We start from the raw sequence: 23,701 nt of genomic DNA, 5'->3' as shown, positions 1-23,701 counted from the left end.
TAAGCCTTGGGCAGCCAATATATCTTTAGAGGACACAAAGAGCATCAGTTAGTTGGGGGAATTAATTAAAAGGCTTTCCTAGAGGATAGAACCAAAATGGCAGCATAGGTAATCACCTATACTTGCTGCCTCTCACAGCCACATCAAAACCACAACTAAACAGCAGAACAACTGCCACCCAGAACCATGGGAAAGCTGGCTGAGTGGAAGTCCACAACTAGAGAGATGAAGAAAGCGCAGTGAGACTGGTAAGAGGTGCGGAGGCGGGGAAAGTGCTGGCACCTGGATGTGCTGCTCTTTTAATCGGAGATACAAGCTCCCGCTTGCTCTGAACTCCCAATCTGAGCGAGACTCTGGGGGACCCAGGCACATACGGGGAGAAACTAGACTGTCTGGCATCAGGACAGGAACGCAAGGGCGGCTTTCTCTTAGAGGTGCTCACAGCGATCATTGTTCCTGCACGGGAGCACGGGATGCAGAGAACCTGGAACTTCTCCGGTTCAGGGCATCCATTGCTGTTTGCTCCACCCTGGTGATTCCTAGAGACCCCACCCCACCCAATTTACAGCCCCACCCAAGCTGTGTGCATGGGCTTTTGCATATGAATGGCCTGTCCTTTCGCCTAAAACAAACTGCAGCTGGGTCAGAGAGCCCCAGAGATTCCAAAAGAAGGCCCATTGCCTGGCAGCAGCAGCAGACTTGCTTCACAGCTGGGCCTCATCTGGGCACTTCCAAACCCCATACAAAGAGGAGGAATCTGCAGATGTCTCTGTAGCTCCTGCTGGGTGGCCCCAGACAGTGGCTGACCTTGCACCTCCTTGGAGAACCAAGAGCCAGTGTACCCAGTGGTCAGAGTGAGACCATACCGAATTACAAATCTTCACATTCATAAGAGACACACTCAAGGGGTAGACTCAGTGAGCACCAAAGCCCCACTGAAGCAAGTCCTGCCCCATAAGAGTGTCTCCTGCACAACAGTTCTTCCAGTGTAGACACAGCTGGTCATCATAGCCAATTGGCCTGGAGGTCAATTCCTCCCAGTGATACCAACAGCAATCAAGGGTTAACTACAATAAGACTATGCAAACATCCCACAAAGGGGTGTACCAAGAGCGTCCACCTCAGGTAACTGGGGAGGCTAAGCCACTAGGCCCTAAAGGACACCTACCACACAAGGCTGCTCTATCAACTCAAGGAGACTTAGCAGCTACCCAGTATATAGAAACAAACACAAGGAAACAGCCAAAATGCAGAGACAAAGAAACAAGTCACAAATGAAAGAAATGGATGAACTGGATATAGAGTTCAAAACCATGGTTATAAGGTTACTCAAGAATCTTCTAGAAAACTCCAAGAAACTTAGTGAGACCCTCAAGGATATGAAAAAGGACCAATTAGAAATTAAGCATACACTAACTGAAATAAAGAATAATATACAGAGATCCAACAGCAGACTAGAGGATCCCAAGAATCAAGTCAAAGATTTGAAATACAAAGAAGCAAAAAACACCCAACCGGAAAGAAAAAAGAATCAAAAATATGAAGATAGTGTAAGGGGCCTATGGGACAACTTCAAGCGAACCAACATCCGAATTATGGGGGTGCCAGAGAAGAGAGAGAGCAAGATATTGAAAACCTATTTGAAGAAATAATGACAGAAAACTTCCCCTACCTGGTGAAAGAAATAGATTCACAAGTCCTATAAGTGCAGAGAACCCCAAACAAGAGGAATCTAAAGAGGACCACACCAAGACACAACATAATTAAAATGCCAAGGGCAAAAGACAAAGAGAGAATCTTAAAAGCCGCAAGAGAAAAACAGTTACCTACAAGGGAGTACCCATACGACTGTCAACTGATTTCTCAATAGAAACTATGCAGGCCAGAAAAGAGTGGCAAGAAATATACAAAGTGATGAATAGCAAGAACCTACAACCAAGATTACTCTACCCAGGAAAGCTATCATTCAGAATTGAAGGTCAGATAAAGAGCTTCACAGACAAGAAAAAACTAAAGGAGTTCATCACCACCAAACCAGTATTATATGAAATGCTGAAGGGTATTCTCTAAGAAGAGGAAGAAAAAGGTAGAGTTAAAAATTATGAAGAACTAAGTGACAACAAATACATATCTATCAACAAGTGAATCTAAAAATCAAGTCAATAAAAAATCTGATGAACTGAATAAACTGGTAAATATAATATAATTAGGGGAGTAGAAAGGAAGTGGACTGACAATTCTCAGGGGGCAGAGGGTGTGGGGGTATGGGAAGAGATTGGACAAAAATCTTATACCTATGAACGAGGACAGTGCGGGGGGAGAGTAAGGGCATGGGGTAAGGTGGGAACCAGGTGGAGGGGAGCTATTGGGGGAAAAAAGAGGAACAACTGTAATAACCTGAACAATAAAGATTTATTCAAAATAAATAAAAAATATAAATAAAAGGTTTTCCTAATGCATTTGCAAGGGACTCTAAAGTTCTAAGATATAGTAATTTGGAGTTTTATTTCACACACCAATCCATATAAACTGGTTATTAAAACTTTGTTTCTTTGTGAAAAATTGCCTTGTGGAAGACATGATGATGAAAACCACATAAATAGCTTTACAAATTACTTTAATATTAAATAACAGAATCATCAAGGAAAGCATTTAAATTTTCTCAGTGTAAATTAATTGCATTTTATGGACAAAAGTATATATCATTATGGTATTTGCCAATCTAGCCATATGCAAAAAAAATACTAAAGTATTAATTGGTGTCTGACATCTACAGTCACACTTTCATCTGTCTAAACAATCTATATATATAAAAGCTTAAGCGACCATTAAGACTAGTCGCTATGATGTGCACTGACCACCAGGGGGCAGATGCTCAATGCAGGAGCTTTCCCCTGGTGGTCAGTGCATTCCTGCAGCAGGAGCGCTGTTCAGCCAGAAGCTGGGCTCACAGCTGGCGAGAGTAGCTGTAGCAGCGGGAGCCTCTCCCACCTCCACAGCAGCACTATGGAGCAGCGGCAGGCACAGCAGGGCCGGATTGAGCAGGAGCGGTGTAGCACCCGTGCTGGGATTCTTGTCCCAGCATTACAAAGGGGTGCAGCAATCTGGAGAAAGGAGCTGCGTGTAGATTCAATAAAAAGTCCAAAGACGAAAGATAGTTTTGAAAGGCATTGGGGGTCAGAGGAGCTCCAGCTAAAGGAGCTTAAGACTATCCCTTAACTCAAGATCCCGTGCTTTTTATTAACACAATTTGTCCTAAGGCAAGGTGGAGATAATATACTTCAAAGGGTAGGGTTTCAAAGGGTAGGGTTTACAGAAGCATTGTCAGATTGGGGAATAGCCTACAGCTGTTCAGGTGTTTGGCCAACAGGAGGCAATAACATGCAGATTAAGATGCCCTGAGCTGTCTGACAGCAAGCAATCAGGTTTGGGGGAAGTGCCGTTTAGCCATTCCAACAGGTAATAACATTATGTGACTCAGCCCTTGTTGAGTCTAAGATTCATCAACCTTTTGATGCAACTCTTGTAATTATAACATGTTGGAATTGTTTCCCGGCACACCAGGGCTCCAGCTCCTCCCCGACCGCCTGCCGCTTCGCTCACTACTACATCCCTCGAAGGATGTCGGACTGCCAATTTCGCCTGCGGGGATCGGGGATCGGGTGAAACTGGCAGTCTGACATCCCCCGGGGGGTCCTGGATTGGGAGAGGGCACAGGCCAGGGTGAGGGACCCCACCGGTGCATGAATCCGTGCACCGGCCCATTAGTATTCAATCACCAAGAAATAAATGAAAAACTCCATCTGTTTTAGTTTGTATTTTTCAAACACCCAGGAAAGCACTTTAAGATAACAATGTTACATAAATTTCTAACTAAAATCTATTTTTAGCAGTTTTAAGCATATATACTTTCAATAATAACAAAGAGTAATATTTATTGAGTTAAAAATTGTCAAAAATGACTTGTTCTAACAATCTCACAAATATTAACTCAGTTAAGTCCCCTAATAACAATTATGAAATTGTAATTATTATTCCCATTTTAAGGTGAGGATACTGAGGCACAAAAATGTCAAAGTAACTTGATCAGCAAATAAATGATAGAGCCAAAATTCGAATCCAAAGAAATCTCTCCCCGCCCCCCCCCCCCCCGCAAAAAAAAGCCTTTTGAGATCACTAGTTTTGTCAAATGGCATAAATTATGTGGTCTTTGGCCTCATGCCACAGCAATCTTTGGATGGATGATTGGATACATGAATGGATGGATAGATGATTTCTAATCTGGTTTATGCTCTCATGTAAATTTAAGCTCCTCTACTAATGTGCTACTAAATAATGATAAACAGAACACTAAGATTAAAAAAAATCAGAAAAGGATAGGGCTAAGTCAACATCTCCTTAATTTTTTAAAAGCACTAATTAATTAAAAATAATTTAATTTAATTAATTAAAGACTAATTAATCTAAAATAAAGTGTTTGCCTTCTATTTATCTGAAGAGTGCTGCAAAAATGCATAACTAACAAAAACAATTCAAGCTAGCAAAATGTTACAAAGCTCAGGGGGAAAATAATACATGTTTAATGAGAACAAAGACTTCTTGTGAAAACTATTGCAAAAGAAAAAATATACAATACCTAACTGCCAAAAAGCATTGTAAAACACGCTCCCCAAATAAAACTAGAAATGTTTATGCTCTACTTAAGTAACACATAAAGCCAAGTCAACATCTGCCAATTTTTTCAAGTATTCCTGGCCAGTTCTGTCCTTAGAAATACTCTGTTCTCTGATGCAAAAGGGATCACACCTCTTTAGGAAAGAATTGTTTCAGTGAAAAACTAGAACATATAACAACAGCAAACCAGTGTTTGTTCTTAATACTAATGGCAAATCAACTGGTTTAATAAAAGAGTAAGATGTGCTTGGAGATGATAAATTTCAGCACAAAAAAAAATCTTCTTTCAAACTATATCAAACTTTCCCCTTTCATAATCAGTAAGAATTATCATTAATAGAAAGTTATTCTTCTGATCTTTAAAAACAAACACTTGACTATGAGTACCTGGAGAGCAGTAAGGTCCAATTTACTCTATATAAATACACCCACTACCACACCACTTCCAGGACAGCATGTATTATTGTGTCAAAGGTGACCCTTTAAGTTATGAGATGTAACAGTCCTGATACCTAAACAGAAGTCCTTTTAAAATTATAATTGTCTGAAATTCTGCTATAGGATCAAGAATAAAATATAGTACCTGTATATCCGGATGGTCAGAGATCAGAGCCCCTTCCTTGTTATAGGTGTAAACTACAAAATCTTTGGGCAAAAGGTCTCTGGAAGAGGAATAAAACCATTTAAAATCATTTTATGTATTTGCAACTAAGAACACAACTCATCCGACATTATTTCTAGAAGAGATGATCAGGAAGAAAAATTTCTACCTGATTATTATTTTTATTTAAAGAAGGAGCTACCATAAAACTAAGAGCTTACAAATGGACTTGCATCTGAAACCATGTGCATCATTTCTTCATAGAGAATATTAAGCTGCAAGTTTGTTCTAATGGTCATAAAATGCTGGTTACAAAGTAATAATAATAACACAAATGTCCTTAATTTTTTCTGATACATCTCACAGGAAAAGCGTAAATTAGGTTATATAGTACATCATATTTTCTAGAAGGAAAATAAGTGCTTTTACTCTTTTCTAAAAGTCCTTTATAAACACTCATTGTCTTCATCTCCTAAGTAAAGAAGCAAAATGTGTCCGTTGTTGGAAGAAACAAGTATTTCTGATTCCTGACGCTTCCCTGCATGTTAAGGGAGCTCAGTAGTGTAAACCACATGTGGAAAGAGAGGGTTCTCTTTGCCAAAGAAAAATATTCAGAGATGCTTGTTAAAGATGATAAGGCAGCCCTAACCAGTTTGGTTCAGTGGATAGAGCGTCGGCCTGCAGACTGAAGGGTCCCAGGTTTGATTCCAGTCAAGGGCATGTACCTTGGTTGCGGGCACATCCCCAGTAAGGGGTGTGCAAGAGGCAGCTGATAAATGTTTCTAACTTTCTATCCCTCTCCCTTCCTCTCTGTAAAAAAATCAATAAAATATATTTTTTAAAAATAAAGATAAGGCAGACTTGTATTGGGGATTACCGTGATAGGTACAGGGACCACTGACAGTGGGCAAGCAGGAATTTATGGCTAAGGAGCTGGGTGGGGGTCAGTAAAAAGAAAATTACTAAGAGAAAACATCAAAGGGTGAGGAAGGCTCTGGCTAACCTAGCCTAACAGATTCTTATTGTAGACTGATCAGGTTGATCAGCTATCATGTGAAAGTGGTGGAGGATGAGGAATTCAGAGTGATCAGATAAGGGGAGATGGGGGTCTTGCTAAAACTGGATTTCACAAGAAAGTGTGCCAATGGGCCTCGGAGAAAGTTCAGGAGCTTGACTAAAGTTTGGTCAAGCAAAGACTCTGTCTTTTGCATCAGAATTGGAGCAGCTCTGTTATCAACCCCTTCTTATCTCCATTATAGTCAGGAATGCAAAGTGCTAGCTTGTGGTTTTTAATGCACCATTCTAAACTCCCCTGGAGGCATCCAGGGCCAGCTTATCTATGTTGTTTAGAGATGGTTTAACCATAAAGCCTGACTTGAGCTATGTGACCAGAGTAGTATAAAAGATCCTACTTGACCCCTATTTCGTGAGAATTAAATAAATAATACACTTAAAAGTACCTGGACATAGTAAATGTCCAATAAATGTTAACATCTATCAACTACAGTAGAAGGCTTCAGAAAGGTTCTCTGTCTGAAAATATCTGTCACTACCTAAAATTCTGTCAGGGAGACTCTGACCCTTTGACTCAGCCTCCTCTTCCAAGACAAAAAGTGTTACTCAAACTTGCGGATGCATATAAATCATCTGGAAAACTGGTTAAAACAGATTGCAATGGCACCTCCAAAAATTCTGATTCATTCTAATATTGGACCTGAGGATTTGCATTTCTAACACACTCCCGGGGCTGCTGCTGGTTCCAAGACAACACTCCGAGCAGCACTTCCTTAGACAGAAACACTTCACATCCCATCACTCACAGTTGAGTACAAATGTGTGTATTAGGTGGCTTTCCCTGGGATCCCTCTCTAAAGATATTGGAAGTTTCGCCAAATAAGAAAAGGAGAGGGGACAAGACAGGCCACAGGGAAGTGGACGGCTCAGCACAGTGAGAAAGCTGGCATTTCAAAAGGCAGCTGAAGAAGACAGATAATCAAAGTGGGATCAGGTAAAAACATGCCAAAGTAAAGAGAAAAGGTTAAAATGGAGAGGTGAGAGAATACTGTTATGGACTGAATGTTTGTGCTCCTACTTCCCAAAATTCGTACGTTGAAGCTCTAACTCCCAGTGTGGCTGTGTCTGGAGATGGGGCCACTAGGAGGAAATATAGTAAAATGAGGTCATAAGTATGAAGCTCTAAGCCAACAGGATTAGTGTCCTTATAAGAAGAAATACCAGAGAGCCTGCTCCTTCCCATACCCCCACCCCCACATACACACACACTAAGGAGAGGCCATGGAGCACACAGAGAGAAGATGTCCATATGCAACCTTCACTGAGGGCCCTCGCCAACCGCCAACCCTGCTGGCACCTTGATCTTGGACTTCCAGTCTCCAGAACTGTGGCAGATAAATGTCTGTGGTTAAGTCTGTGGTATTTTGTTTTGGCAGCTCTAGCAGACTGATACAACTACTAAAGACTTCTTTACCCCTGCTCAGTTGCTCCTTGGTTTGATAACAATTAAAAAGTTCTCTTCTTAAATACAACTTTCTCTTACTTTAGACTTATTTTCCCTTATTCTAATGTCAATGGAAATATAAAATAGTATGACTTTTTTCATAGTTCTACTTTTATTATTCTGTTTTTATTAATCCACTAAACAACATCTAACAGGAAAAAAAACCTATACACTATTGAAAAAAAAATTACTGAAAAGCCAAAGCAAATAAATTTCTTACTTGTTCCTTTCCAAGTGAATAATACGCTCTTTTCCTTCAGCTTGAATGACATAAGATACCTAAAGGCACAAAGATGAAAAAAAAGAACAATAAAATACCATCTTATAAATTACTTTTCAACAACAGGTATTTTATAAGACACTGGAAACTTCATCCTCAATGAAAATAATTGACTGAAATTGTTTTACAGAAAAACCTTATGTCTGCTAAATAATAAAAAATAATCTGACCATCCCTGCCTTCCTTTAATAACTTACTGTGGAAAATTGCCTGCATGTTTATCTAAACTCTTCTTAAATTCATTTAGAATTGAGCTATAACTTCAGGAATTATTTTTGTTAAATACATCCATGTATTACTTACAGTATAAAGTAGTTCTTCCTTTTGTTTAAATGACATAAATTTTTTAGTTTCAAGAGACTATCCCTAGTTCTAGTTATCTGAAAGTTGAAAAGAAATACTGAACTCTTACAATTCTGTATCTTCACACAATTCAACCACATTTCATCTATTTTAAAACACATTTTCCCTTGCATATGAACATCTCTGAAGTCAGGATGCATCATACAAAGGCACAGAAGTCTGACTGGTAGCACTCTGTTTCTTTCTTAATTAGTGGTACATTAAATGAGAGCGGCCTTACCATGGTGGCATCTCAGAGACAATGAACGGAGATAAGGTAACCTGCACTTACACATCCTCAAGCTCATGGGATCCTCTTCTCCACACCTCACACAACCCTGAAACAACTTCCCCTGGCAACTCACCAGTTCATTAGCCAGCAGTGTTTAGTGTGATTGCCAGACCCAGGAGATTCAACTTTGCCTCAACTCTTTAACAAAAGAGAAAACCAGGGAAGGACTCAACAAATATAATATTATCAGAAGTGTCCTCTTACGTTCCCTACTGTCTGGACTCTAAGTTAACACCTTGCCAAGAAATGGTATGATTCCCTCTCCTAGGGCACATCAAAGTCTGACTTCCAGATCCAGACCAAATTCCAGATCCTGGCATTCTACTTCCACATCCTGAGTGGAAACCTGAGAAGTCTCTGTGATCTACCTGGATCTCCACTGAGAATCAAAAATACCAAGCTCCTTCCATCACCACAGTTTTGGGGTATGCCTTTCTATCCTTTCTGCTCTTGCCCAGTCATCTGACATAAAAACATCCCTCTCATCTCCTATGAGAAGAATTCTGAGAATCAGAATTGTTTCTTTCCCCAAATAGCTGGTTGTCCCCTCCCAACGTGTCTTCACTCATGGGTCATCTTCTGAGGCTTCCCCAAGCTGTACTACTAAAAATACAAACCCTCCCACCCCACCCCTATCCCTATTTCTACACTCCTTATTCCCCTTCCTGCTTTGAATTTACTCCAGTGCACTTACTACCGTTTTCAGTAATCTGTATTATTAACTTCTATTATTTGCTTATTGTCCCCCTGAAAATGGAAGCTCCATAAGGGATTTGATTTTTGTCTGTTTCGTTCTCTGCCATATCCCCAATGCCTAAACAATGCTTCCATGTCTCCAAATACTTATTGGGGCACATAAATGACATTTATTATGATCACAAGCTACCTGTGCAGTACTGATATGAAGATAAAAACATACTTTTGAGTAAACATTCCCAATATGAAATATATCCATGTAACACACTACTATTCTCCAGTGCCCATGAAAACACAGTATGAAGTATTTTACCTCTCAAAATCTAAGAGAGAGGTTACTTATTATTATTTCAACAAGATCACTGTAACCATCATCAGTTAAGGGTTAGAAATCTATGTAATCAGTTACCTACCCTGGTCCAAAAATTTATTTATCTATTTCATTCTGTTATGTTTCAAGTTGACCATTTTGTCTTTAAAAGAACTTGCCAAGGATCAATATGTCCTTTTTACTAGAATAACATCCAATAAACATCAGTGCCATATGTATGGTTCTGTACTAATCTTTGGCCAATATTTACTCACTGAACCAATCACTGCTGAAAATAACACCTTTGTCTTAAAAAACAACAACAATGTAAATACATACATATTTCTCAAGAGATAACTTACCTGTTTTGAGTAGGGCCTACGGGCTTCTCTTCGTTCTCTAGTTAATCTCCAAGGAGTTATAATTTCATAAGAAGAGAGATGTGAGGTCTGTTGAAAGCCTACAGAATAGAGAGTAATAAGTGAACCTGAAAAACTACATGGTACTAAAATATAATAGAATTAAAATGCTGAATGTTCAAATCAGAAAACTCATTTGACATTTCCATATTAAAATATATACATACTAAAGGCCCGGTGCACGAATTTGTGCACAGGTGGGGTCCCTCGGCCTGACCAGCAATCGAGGCCTATTGAGGGGCCAGCAGCTGGGGGGGGGAGGGGCTGCGGGAGGTTGGCCAGCTGAGGGGAGGGGCCATGGGAGGTTGGCCGGGCAGCGGGGAGGAGGATGGGGCCGCGGAAGGTTGGCCAGTGAGGGGGGGAAGGGCTGCGGGAGGTTGGCTGGCTGGTCCTCTGATTGGGGCCAATCAGGGCCAATGGGGGGGCCAGCTGGCTGGGGGGAGGGGCCACGGGAGGTTGGCTGTGGGAGCGCACTGATCATCAGAAGGAAGCTCCTGCATTGAGCATCTGCCCCCTGGTGGTCAGTGCCCATCATAGTGACTGGTTGACCGGTCATTCCAGTTGTTCAGTCATAACTATATAAAAGCCTAAGCGACCAGTCACTATGATACGCACTGACGACCAGGGGGCAGCGCTCAACACAGGAGCTGCCCCCTGGTGGTCAGTGCACTCCCACAGCCAACCTCCCGCAGCCAGCCAACCTCCTGCAGTCCCTCCCCCCTGGCCGGCTGGCCAACCTCCCAGGGTCCCTCCCCACATCGGCCCCAATCATGGGCCAGGCTAAGGGACCCACCTGTGCACGAATTTGTGCACCGGACTGCTAATATATAAGTAGTTGTACATGAAAATAGCAATATATTAGATACTAGAGGCCCAGTGCACGAATTAGTGCACCAGTGGGGTCCCTCGGCCTTGCCTGCAGAATTGGACTGAAAACGGCTCTCCCAACATCCCTCGGGGGGTCCTGGATTGTGAGAGGGTGCAGACCAGGCCGAGGGACCCCACTGGTGCACAATCAGGGGCAAGGAGGGATGAGTGAATTTGACCAGCCAGGGAGGGGCCACAGGAGGGCTCCAGGGCATGTCCGGCCTGTCTCGCTCAGTTCTGATTGGCCGGACCCCAGCAGCAAGCTAACCTACCGGTCAGAGCGTCTGCCCCCTGGTGGTCAGTGCACGTCATAGTGACTGGTTGACTGGTTGACTGTCTGCCCCTGGTGGTCAGTGCACTTCATAGTGAGCAGTTGAGCATCCTTAGCATATCATTAGCATATTACTCTCTGATTGGTTGAACGGATGACTGGACAACCAGACACTTAGCATATAAGGTTTTATTAGATAGGATGTGTAAAGGGGAAAAATAAATTTCCTAAAACAGGATGTCAGTCTTTATCCAAACAGTATATGTACAGCAATCATTTTCAAACAAGTTTTAAGTATAAACCCTAACCCTTTTTCTTTTTTTCTTTTAATATATTTTATTGATTTTTCACAGAGAGGAAGGGAGAGGGATAGAGAGATAGAAACATCGATGAGAGAGAGACATCGACCAGCTGCCTCCTGCACACCCCCCCACCGGGGGATGTGCCCGCAACCAATGTATATGCCCTTGACCGGAATCGAACCTGGGACCTTCCAGTCCGCAGACCGACGCTCTATCCACTGAGCCAAACCGGTTTCGGCAACCCTTTTTCTTAAAAGAAATCTTAAGATATAAACACACACGCACACGCACACACACACACACACACACACACACACACACAAACACATACACAAACTGCTTTGATAGGGAAATGGATGTGGGAGAGACATGTGGAGCCTAGCAGCATTCACTCACCTCCCATATCCCACCCTCATCCAACATGAATGACATCCCCTGAGATAGCATTAGAGTACTTATGAAATGGACAAAGACAATAAAAGGGAAAAGTTACTTTTAATGCCTGGTGGATTAACTCTTAATAAATACACACTCAACAATGTAGCAATTATCCTATCTAATAATAGACAAATATGCAAATTGACTGCACCTTCGCTACACCCAAGCCACGCCCACCAGCCAAGCCACGCCCACCGGCCAATCAGGACGAGTATGCAAATTACCCCAACAAAGATGGCAGCTAATTTGCATATCAAGACAGCGTCGAAAGAAGCCAAGAGCTGCAGAAGGGAGTAAAGCTTCGAAGAAGCAAGCAAGCCAGGGGGAGGAGAAGGGAGGAGCGAAGGCAGGGCTGGGGGTGAAGGGAAAAGCAGGCGGGCTGGCGGAGAAGGCGGGGCGGGTGACAAGGGAGGAGCGGAGGCGGGGCCGGGGGCGAAGGGAAAAGCAGGCGGGCTGGCGGAGAAGGCGGGGCGGGCAACAAGGGAGGAGCGGAGGCGGGGCCGGGGGTGAAGGGAAAAGCAGGCGGGCTGGCGGAGAAGGCGGGGCGGGCGACAAGGGAGGAGCGGAGGCGGGGTAGAGTGCAGCAGGAAATCCTATTGCAGGATTTTTCCTGCAACGGGAACGCTAGTCCTATATAATAAAAGCATAATATGCAAATTGACCAAACAACAGAATGACTGGTAGGTGGGGGGCGGGGCTGGCGGGCAGGCAGCACCAGGCCAGCCAAGGCACGTGCCAGCAGGCAGAGGGCAGCGGCGACCAGCGGTGGCAGAGGGACAATTGGGAGGGGGGCTGGGCCAGCCACTCGCCAGCACTGTCCCCTGATTAGTGCCCAGCCGCCTCCCACAGAGGGAGGCCACTGGTGGTGGCGGCGGGGCAATAGGAGGGCGGGGCCGGCCGCTTGCCGCGGATGCCTCCCCCGATCGGCCCACAGAGGGTGGCCTCCCGCAGAGGGAAGCCAGACTGCAGCTTAGGCCCGCTCTGTGGGGATCAGGCCTAAGCCATCAATCAGTTGGACATCCCCTGAGGACTCCCAGACTGCGAGAGGGTGCAGGCCGGGCTGAGGGACCCCTCAAGTGCACGAATTTTCATGCACCGGGCTTCTAGTATCAAATGAAATTAATACCATTTAGTCTATTCTAAACAATAAACTTGCCCTAACTGGTTTGGCTCAATGGATAGAGTGTCAGCCTGTGGACTGAAAGGTCTCAGGTTCAATTCTGGTCAAGGGCATGTACTTTGGTTGCAGGCACATCCCCAGTAGGAGGTGTGCAGGAGGCAGCTGATCAATGTTTCTCTCTCATCAATGTTTCTAACTCTCCATACCTCTCCCTTCCTCTCTGTAAAAAATCAATAAAATATATTTTAAAAATAAATAAATAAATAAACTTTAGAGAAAATGTATTAACAATGAAGGAAAAACAATAATGAGGATTTACTCCCAGTTCCAATCCTATTCAGTTTACCCACAGTGAAATCATATCTAAGTGGGGCTCAGGTTCTAAAGTCATCACCTGAGCAACACAAATCCCTTCAGAAGATACCCCATGTTGGAAACTGAGGCACAGTATTTCAATACATCCAACACAATCTCTGCTTCCAGCATCATTGCAATGACATACGTCAATTTTTTTCAGTGAACTTGATGAAGTAGATGGTCACCAGCTAAGGGCCATCACTGAAAACTCTATTTAACTTTAGATATCAAAACCACATTCAGAAGTTGCTAAGAGAGTAGATTTTAAAAGATCTCACAAGAAAAATAATTTTGTAAATATGGATGGTGATGGATGTTAAGTAGATTTATTGAGCTGAGTATTTGCTATGCAAATATTAAATCATTATGTTATACACCTGAAAAAAATAAAATGAAATAAAAACATACGTCATATACTTAAAAAAAAAACACACGCGTTCAGTATTAGGAGACTTAAGTCTGGCATATACAACAGAAAGACTGAGGGAAGAATAGAGTCACATCTTCCACTCAGCAGATCGATTTAGAAAATAAATTTACTAAGTGGAATTTCTTTAACAAATAAATGCCACGAAAAGAAAGAAGAGGGAACTTTTATAAATTCAAATAAACCAATGGAAAAATAAATCAATTCTGAGACAATCAGGGAAACCTTAACACTGAACAGATATTTAATGATCTTGAGAAATTGCCGTTAATTTTTTAAGGGTAATAAGCATATTGTGTGTAAGTTTTTCTTTTAAAAGTCCTTATGTCTTAGAGAGTCATTCTGAACATTTTAGGGCAAAATGATATGATGCCTAGGATTTGCATCAAAATAATCCAGTGTGTGTTTGAGGGAGAAGATATATTTAAAATTGTATTAAAACTGGGTAATAGGTACACAGGAGTTCATTACTCTTTTCTCTACTGTTGTGTATGTTTCATATTTTCTATAGTAAAATAATCATTTTTAAGTAGTTACCTCTAGAGAGTGGGATGAGAGACTTTCTTTTCACTTTATAAAATTCTGTGTTAGTGTTTATGAAGTATTATATCACGTTATATATATATGAAACTATAAAATGTGTCATTAGTAAACATGTAAATATCGTAAGTAAATGTACCAAACTTGTTTGAAGTAGTTACCACAATGGAATAGAACCAGAAAGTAATGAGATAAGTCTTGGACTTTATTTCCGGCACTCCCACATGTCTGTAGTGTTTAAATTGGTTTTTATAATCAGCATGTATTTTCAAACCAGCATGTATTTTTACTTTTAAAATTAAAATTGGGGGAAAAAAGAGTATTTCCTCAATAAGAAGCATAAAGTATTTAAAGTACTGATTATCTATCATCTCTCAACAGCTCCTTCCTTCCTATCAGCCTTACTAACCCCACATCTAGACGGCTATACCTACTTCTCTGGTCTCCCTTCTCCCACTCTCTCGTCCTTTGGATCCAATCTACACATCCATTCACTCATTAATTGTCTTATGCCCCTGAGATTTCTGAAAATACAGATTAAAATATTTACAACTAACTTTCCCCAAGGTAACACTGTACATATATAAAAATGTCTATAACCTTGTCTAGCTTGGGATTTTAAAAGATGCAGTATAAATAGGAAAACACCAATTATATGCAACACAATCATGTCACACTGACAGTTTTCAAACTCTTTACCCATCATTCCCTTATCTATACTAATAAAAGGGTAATATGCAAATTGGTAGAGACATCCTCACAGTAACAACCGAACAGCAGGCTGCATGGGGCGACAAGGCTGGCAGGGGGGGTTAGTGAGGGATGACCAAACGACTGAACAGCAGGCTGCATGGGGCGACCAGGCCGGCTAGGAGGGCAGTTGGCGGCAACCTGGCTGGCAGAGGAGGGCAGTTAGGGGTGACCAGGCTGGCAGAGGAGGGCAGTGAGGGGCAACCAGGCCAGCAAGGGGGGTGGCAGTTGGGAGAGACAAGGCCAGCAGGGGAGGCAGTTAGGAGTGACCAGGCCAGCAGGGGGGGGGGGCAGTTGGGGGCAACCAGGCCAGCAGGGGAGCAGTTGGGGGTGACCAAGCTGGCATGGGGTGGCAGTTGGGAGCAACCAGGCTGGCGGGGGGGGCAGTTGGGGTGACCAGGCCAGTGGGGGAGCAGTGAGTGGTGACCAGGCTGGCAGGGGGGCAATTGGGAGCAACCAGGCAGGCGGGGGGCAGTTGGGGGCAACCAAGCCGGCAGGGGGGAGCAGGGAGGGGCAACCAGGCTGGCAGAGGGGAGCAGTTGGGGGCAACCATGCTGGCAGGGGGGGCCAGTAAGGGGAGACCAGGCCGGCAGGCAGAGGTGGTTAGGGATGATGATCAGGCTGGCGGGGGGGGGGGGGCAGTTAGGAGCAATCAGGCAGGCAGGCAGGTGGGCAGTTAGGAGCCAGCGGTCCCAGATTGTGAGAGGGATGTCCGACTGCTGATTTAGGCCTGATCCAGGGTATTGGGCTTAAATGGGCAGTCTGGCATTCCTCAAGGGGTCCCAGATTGGAGAGGGTGCAGGCTGGGCTGATGGGACTGCCCCCACCCTGCCCCCATGCACAAATTTTGTGCACTGGGCCTCTAGTCCTATATAATCCTATATAATAAAAGACTAATATGCTAAGTGTCCGACTTTTGTTCAACCAGTCACTATGACGCACACTGACCACCAGGGGCAGTCACTCCGACCAGTAGGTTAACTTGGGGTCCGGCCAATCAGGACTGGGTGAGATGGGATGGACATGCCCTGGAGCCCTCCCACAGTCCCTCCCAACCAGCCAACCTCCCACGGTCCCTCCCCAGCCAGTCGGCCCTGATCGGCCCTAATTGGGACTGGGCAAGACAGCCCCAATCGGCCCCAATCAGGACTGAGCAAGACAGGCCAGACACACCCTGGGACCCTTCCATGATCCCTCCCTGGCCCCAATCGTGCACTAGTGGGGTCCCTCGGCCTGACTTGCGCCCTCTCACAATCCATGACCCCTTGGGGGATGTCTGAGAGCTGGTTTCAGCCCGATCCCTGCAGGCCAGGCCAAGGGACCCCACCGGTGCATGAATCTGTGCACCGGGCCTTAGTGTCTTTATAATACTAGAGGCCTGGTGCACGGATTCATGCACATTGAAAGGAAATTAATCAGAAGGTGGCTGGCAGGGCAGGACTGGGCAAGATAGGCCGGACATGCCCTGGAGCCAACCTCCCGTGGTCCCTCCCCAGCCGACTGCACCTGGGGTGGCGCCAGCGCTCAAAGGGCATCTGCAGAGTGAGCGGGGTCCCTCTGGCAGGTGGGGGTCCCTCGGCCTGGCCTACGGAGATCGGACTGAAACAAGCAGTCCGACATCCCCTGAGGGGTCCCAGAGTGCGAGAAGGCAAAGTTGCTGTCACTGGGCAGCTCCTGAGTTAAGCACCTGCCCCCTGGTGGTCAGGGCGTATCATACCTACTGGCTGTTCGGCCAGGCACTTAGCCTTTATATATATATAGACTAGAGGCCCAGTGCATGAAAATTCATGCACTGGAGGGGGGTCCCTCAGCCCGGCCTGCCCCCTATCACAGTCCGGGAACCTGCAGGGGCAGGAGGTGACCCAGCGATCAGGAGAAGGCAACGCCCCATCACACCTCTGTTACTGCCACTGCCAGCAGCGCAAGCCTCGGCCGGCCCTAGTTACCTGAGCGTTGGGCGGCCCTGGGTGGCTGGGCAGCCTCCATCCAAAGCTTGCCTGTGCCTCAGGCATCGGCTGGGCAGCCGACATCCGAGGCTTGCCTGCGCTTCGAGCCGGCCCTGGGTGGCTGGGGGGCTAAAGGCAGGTCTGGCCACACCGTGTGCCTGCCATCCCTCCTGCCCCCAAGCAGGGCTGAAAGGACTGGGGGACTCCGTTGGGGCCGAGGGGACTGGGTGCCACCATCTTTGTCACAATGTGATGGTCAATTTGCATATTCCCTTTTTATTAGATAGGATAGTATATTATACTAATTAAATGTGGCTGCAAGTCATTACATAAAAACTCCAGAAATAGACTAAAATAAAATGCTCACAAAAGCAACCATGGGCTAATCCAAGGCATATTGACACCTTGTAATAATCAGGTTATGATAAAATATTCAGATGTTTGGAGTTGTCAATTAGGAACCATGTCAAAAGAAATCTATGGCCTTAATAGATGCACTAGATAGAAATATCCTTAATCCTAAATTAACTGAGGTACAGGACTATTTCTTCACCTAGAATAGACCTTTCAATGACCTTCAGTGTTTCAAATTCCTAAAATCACAAATTTTAATATCCTTAATAATTTCATTCTGGATCATGGTAATCTATCCAACTACTAAGACAGTCACTCTGGAAGTGAGTGGTGGCATGAATAAAATGTTTTCTGTGGGTTAGAAGCTTTGTGTGATAAAAAGTAAATCATCCTGTATATTTGCAACCTCCTGTGACTCTATATTTTGGGCCAGAGCTGAAACTAGCTCTTTTATACAGATTGCTAGCAAAGAATCAAACATGGGGAGGGAGGGGGAACACAATTAATCATTTATATTAAAAGACTTTCAAAAGTATAGCACCCAAGGCTCGCTGTCCAAAAGACCTCAGAGGAGCATCTTGGAAATCGCAGTGTAGAGGTCACAGTGCAGGGGAGCTGTTACTACGTTGAAGACCTCAGGTTGGCACCCCCTGGGAGGAAGAGCATGAGGAGAGAGTTGAAGGCCCTGCTGGAGTGTTGGAGGATCAGGCTGTGGTAGCCTATGACTATGGGAGACAAGAAAGAAGAGAGCTAGCCCAGCCAATGTAGCTCAGTGGTTGAGCATCAACCAATGAACCAGGAGGTCACAGTTCAGTTCCAGTCAGGGTACATGCCTCGGTGTGGGCCGATCCCCAGTGGGGGGTGTGCATGAAGCAGAGGATCAATGATTCTCTCCCATCATTGATGATTCTTTCCCTCTCCCTTCCTCTCTATAATCAATAAAAATAAAGTAAAATTTAAAAAAAGTATAGTACCCAAAAATAACTTCTGCATGTAATAGCTATTACTATGATATCAACTTCTTGGTTTTAAAATCCAAGGATACACTTTATGAGTGCCAAAAGGAGTTCCAAAATGTAAAAAATGTACATGCTTGGGTTATAGCATTCAAAAGTAATATACATTAATTGTATGAAAATCCTCCTTCCTATATTTTTTCCAAATTTCTTTCTTATTTCTAGGTCTGGGTGTGGTTTTTTCTTTTTCTTTTCTTTTTTTCCTGTTCATATCTTGCATGTATTTTTCAATTCCCTTTTTATTTTTTAAACTCCAAATAGTAGCACCTTCTCATGGGAACAAAAATAACATGTTTCACATGTTACTATAAAGGAAGTGCATTAACATTATTTATATAAAGCTTCAACCTCAACACTATTAACATTTTGGGCCAGAAAATTCTTTGAGGGGAGAGGGGCCTGTCCTGTGCAATGTAGTATGTTAAGTAGCATCCCTGGCCTCTACCCACTAAAACCAGAAGCACCACCGGTATGACAACTAAAGATATCTCCCAGAGGCCTTCTGGGAGATATACTTCACAATGAAATAAAAATATTAATACAGTCAACTCCACAGAGAATATAAACTGTTGTTTTAGAATCTGACAGAATAAACATAGTGTCTAAAATTACACTACTAGAAAACATGGACTGAAGATAAAAATAAGAGCTGAAACATGAAAATTAAAGTGTCTCAAATTTAGCAAAAGAAAGGGGTAAGTGTTAATTTCACTCCTTTCTTCCTCTAACTCAGAGATTTTCAACCTTTTTCATTTCATGGCACACATAAACTACTAAAATTCTGCAAAACAACAAAAAATATATTTTTGGCAGATCTGACAAAAAAAAAAGAGGTATAATTTTTATTCATTCACACCAGACAACTATTGTATTGGCTGTTGTCATTTTTTTAAATTTGAGAATCTAAGGAAAAGAGGTCAGTGGCCCTGGCAAGTCAGGTATTGCATTTTTTAAAAAGTCTTGCAGTACACCAGTGTGCCGTGACACACCAATTAAAAATCATTGCTCTATCTCTGTAGATTTTTTTTTTATGTACTGTGTTTTGGAGGATGTCCAAGTATGTATTCCATAATAGTAGTTGTAGTAGAGGGAGATAAGTTAAAAGAATTCCACCTAATTGCAGAGGAAACTAATGTGAAGTTTCAGTCATGGGCTTTTATCCTTTCCTTCCTATTATGTAAACAAATAGCCACCTTTAAGTACTTTTATTACTGTAGAAAATAAACTGGGGTTCCCATATAGGATGAAAAGGTAATTCTGCTGTCCAAATTAGTTCTTGAAAAGAAGTTGTTGTAATTAGATACATAAAGCACTGTTGTAGCCACATATTTTCATACAAGGTGAATGGAATGGAAATATAAATATACAACATATGGTATCAATAACTATCTTCAAACATAATTAGAATTTCCACAGCTATGCTTACATTTCTTGAGTGTTACAATTTTTTTTTTTTTACATTTACACGTCTCTACATTTAAAAAGAAACAGGGCATTTGCTGTTGTTTGTAAGTGCCCCTTTTGGAAAAATGCCAGCCATTTATAGCATTTAATGCCCTAAAGAATTTAAGGTCCTCTAGCAAGGAATTTAAGTTCTTGAGACAAAGGACAGTATCATACTCATTATGTGCTTCCCGCACTGTACAGTAAGTAGTATTTAATAATGTGTGTTGAGTAAACAACCTCTTCTTATCCTTACTGCTATACACACAGAGATCTCCTAATTGTCATGATCATGAACAACCCACAGTAAGTTTTATTTTTTTATGATTGGCATCTTTTAAAGCAATCTTCCAAAGATCTGCATGGCCCACACATTTGACATTTTAATTGCAATGCTCTCTTTCATTGTACTGCTATGCCATAGAATACTTAACCACTCCTCTAAAGCAGCTGGGATCACAGCAGCTATTCACAGCAGGATTCTGCTGTGTCAATAAAGCTAATCTCTAGGGGTCTACCGCATGAGGGTTCTAAGGGGGTCCTCCTAATATGAGTTCAACCATGAAACATCTCACTGAAAGAAAATGTGTCAAAGGGGAAAAGGCATTTCTTACATATAGGAATGGGTTTTATCCTTCAGTATGACAACTGTTTGGCAGTGGCATCTTTTTGCCTATATAAGTTGAAATACTCTAAGTCTTATGTTAAGCTAAATATAAACAAATACACAAACAACTGCGTACTTTAAAACTGACCAAATTAAGTGAACTCAGGTTCCTTAATTTATTCTTAAAAGATGTCCTTCAAGAAGTATCCTATACCTGATCATGTTGGAAAAATAAGTTTACTAAAATAACACTGACACAAAATGAAAAATAATCTCTCAATGTAAGAACAATATTATGCAATTCAAAGTGCAATCCAATTTTTAAAGGTGCTGGGGGGTGAGTTACTGAGATACTAAGAGCATCAGATTTACTTATGAGGCAGTCAGTCCCATAGCATGGACTCAAAGGATGGCATAACTCGAAGACTCTGCTATATACTAGGGGGGAAATAGATAAATATATATTTTTTCATCTATACATAGGGTGTACCAAAAAATATACACACACTTTGAATAATTATAAAGGCAGTGTTACCTGGCCAGTGTGGCTCAGTAGTTGAGCATCGACCTATAAACCAGGAGGTCACGGTTCAATTCCCAGTCAGGGCACACGCCCTGGGTTATAGGCTAGATCCCCAATAGGGAGTGTACAAGAGGCAGCCAATTTCTCTCTCATCATTGATGTTTCTATCTCTCCTCCCTTCCTCTCTAAAATCAATAAAAATATATTTTGTAAAAAGAAAAAATAAAGGCAGTGTTTATTAAAATACATTTCACTTTCAAAACTCAACTATCAGTTGTTAAAATGTGTCTATATATTTTGGGGGGCACCCTGTATATATCATGAGGCTATTTGTCACATATATGTGCTTGTGACTATTCCAAGAAAAAGCCTCCAGTTACTCAGAACTTGCTTCTTTGGGGAGGATTCATAATAAACCAAGATTTTTTTTTTAATAAAACACAAATATAAAGGTATCTTACACTTTGGTAAGGTAAAATTTAAAGTGCTTTTGAAAACTGTGTTGGAACCCAACAATTTGTTCTATACATATTTTAATTATAAACATTTTGCTTTTTACTTAAAAGTATGAAAACCAAATTATCTTTAAATGTAAAAGAGTATACTCTCCTGTACAGTACAAACACAAACATCAAATTCAAGTAATTTGCTGGCATCAAAAAACAAAATTAGTGTGGACCTAAGTTCTTACTACATAGTTCGTTTTACAGTGAGTCACCATGAGTAATTACACTTTAAAACTCATTTTTCCTAGACTGCTAGTCTTTCTAAATGTTCTTTGTAATTCTAGATCTGTGCATCGTAATTACTACCTTAAAAGAGAACATCAGAAGAGGTATCATACCTGATTCCCTTTGTTATTTTTCACAGTGACACATAGGTACCTTTGTTAGTCTCAGTTTAAAAAGAAAAGTTTTCCTGTGAGTGCCATCTGTTTGGAATTTATACTGCACTTCCTCATTGACACAATGGCAGTAAAAATTCTTCCAGAGCCTATTTAACCAAGATGTATATGGTACTTATTAGGTCTTCAAATTCCTTTCCCATTAGCAGAAAAGATTTCAGTGCATGATTTAAACATCCTTCCTGTATTGCAAAAGTTTAGTCAGCTGATTTTGGAGGAACATTCCAGTAAGGAGACAGGAGTTGACTCACTACACAGTTACAAAAGCCTCCTAACGGGGCTCTCCCAGCCTCCAGCCTATCGCTCCTATATTCTGTCATCCATTTTGTTGCCAGTTCTCTTAATCCCAAATTTTACCCAAAGAACTTTACCTACAGGGTAAAGTCCAAACCTCTTAGCACGGCACATAAGACTCTTCCCAACTGGTACAAACCTACCTTAGTTCTTCCTTGCCTCTCTCTCATATATAGGCATCTGCCTGGAGACATTCTCATCATTGCCATCAAGTCATGTTCTTTCACCCCTCCATACTCCTGCAAAAATTCTTCTGCTTAGAATGTATTCCTGTCACTTTACTTGAACATTCGCCAACACAGATCAGTTCAAATATCACTTCCACAGTGAAACCTTCCCCTACATTCCTCACCTAGACTTAGCACATTTAGTCATCCTCTGCCCCTCTACAAAAATTGAGCATGATGTTTATAGGAGTTTGATAAAACACTGACTGAATTTTGAAAGCATACACATGCTTATTTAAGTGAGGGACTGGCCATAAACTGTTAAAAGCCACAGTTAAAAACCACAAGGATAGTCCATACAACTATATACAGGATGGGCAAAAGCAGATTTACAGTTGTCCTTATGGGAAATAATAACTAATAAATAATACAAGAATAAACTCTGTTTCATGTACTCACAATACATATAGTAACATTAAAAATATAGTCTTACACCTTGTATGCATACATTAATAATCCATGGACACACATAATAGGGCGCTGAAGACCTGAGGTGGGGGTGTGGAGGGGCAGGGGAGGGCTGGAGGAGGTCAATGGAGGAAAAAGGGGGATATATGTAATACTTACAATAATAAATAATTATATATATATATTCTTAGATAGCAGGCTCAGGGCTCTTGGAGGGGGTGGAGTGATTAAGAAAAAAGAGAAAAAACTAAAAAATCATGCACATGGACAAGAATGTAGGGATTACAGGGAGGGGGGAGGTGGAGGAGAGTATAGGGGGGAATAAATGGTGATGAAAGGAGACTTGGTGCAGTGAACACACAATACAGTGAACAGATGATGTACTGTGGAATTGTGAACCTGAAACCTGTATAATTTTGTTAACCAACGTCACCCCAAAAATTGAGTAAAAAGGGAAAAAGTAAATAAATGAAACAAAGTTTGTTTTCGTGTAAAAAATATAGATAGATAGATAGATAGATAGATAGATAGATATAGATAGATAGATAGTCTTGGTTATATTTGCAATCAGATTGAATCATAGATTACTAAAACTCCAGATGTATAAACCACTTCACCTTAAATATTGATAAATGTTGATCATCTAGAATGTCACGGCAAAAATAATCTTAACCAGAAAAAACCTTAGTAGCTTCCCATTCAATAGAGTTTCACTATTTAGAGCTTCAAAATCCCTGCAATGGGACAAACTTATTTAATTGAAAAAGAACAAACC

The 23,701-nt window shown here is 42.1% G+C and overlaps 1 protein-coding gene across 1 annotated transcript in view; it reads right to left on the bottom strand.

The window, feature by feature from the left end:
* Nucleotides 1-23,701, bottom strand: part of ADAM9 (ADAM metallopeptidase domain 9) — a 99,047-nt gene that overhangs the window by 73,908 nt on the left and 1,438 nt on the right. Inside the window, exons 2-4 of the mRNA XM_079779299.1 lie at nt 10,076-10,173; nt 8,014-8,072; nt 5,258-5,336 (exon numbers count right to left, since the gene is read on the bottom strand). Of these exons, the coding sequence (XP_079635425.1) occupies nt 5,258-5,336; nt 8,014-8,072; nt 10,076-10,173 (236 nt within the window). The remainder of the gene's footprint in view (nt 1-5,257; nt 5,337-8,013; nt 8,073-10,075; nt 10,174-23,701) is intronic.

Source organism: Cnephaeus nilssonii (genome assembly GCF_951640355.1).
Source record: "Cnephaeus nilssonii genome assembly, chromosome: 8".
NCBI lineage: Eukaryota > Metazoa > Chordata > Mammalia > Chiroptera > Vespertilionidae > Cnephaeus > Cnephaeus nilssonii.
This window is presented reverse-complemented; position numbering and strand designations above follow the sequence as displayed.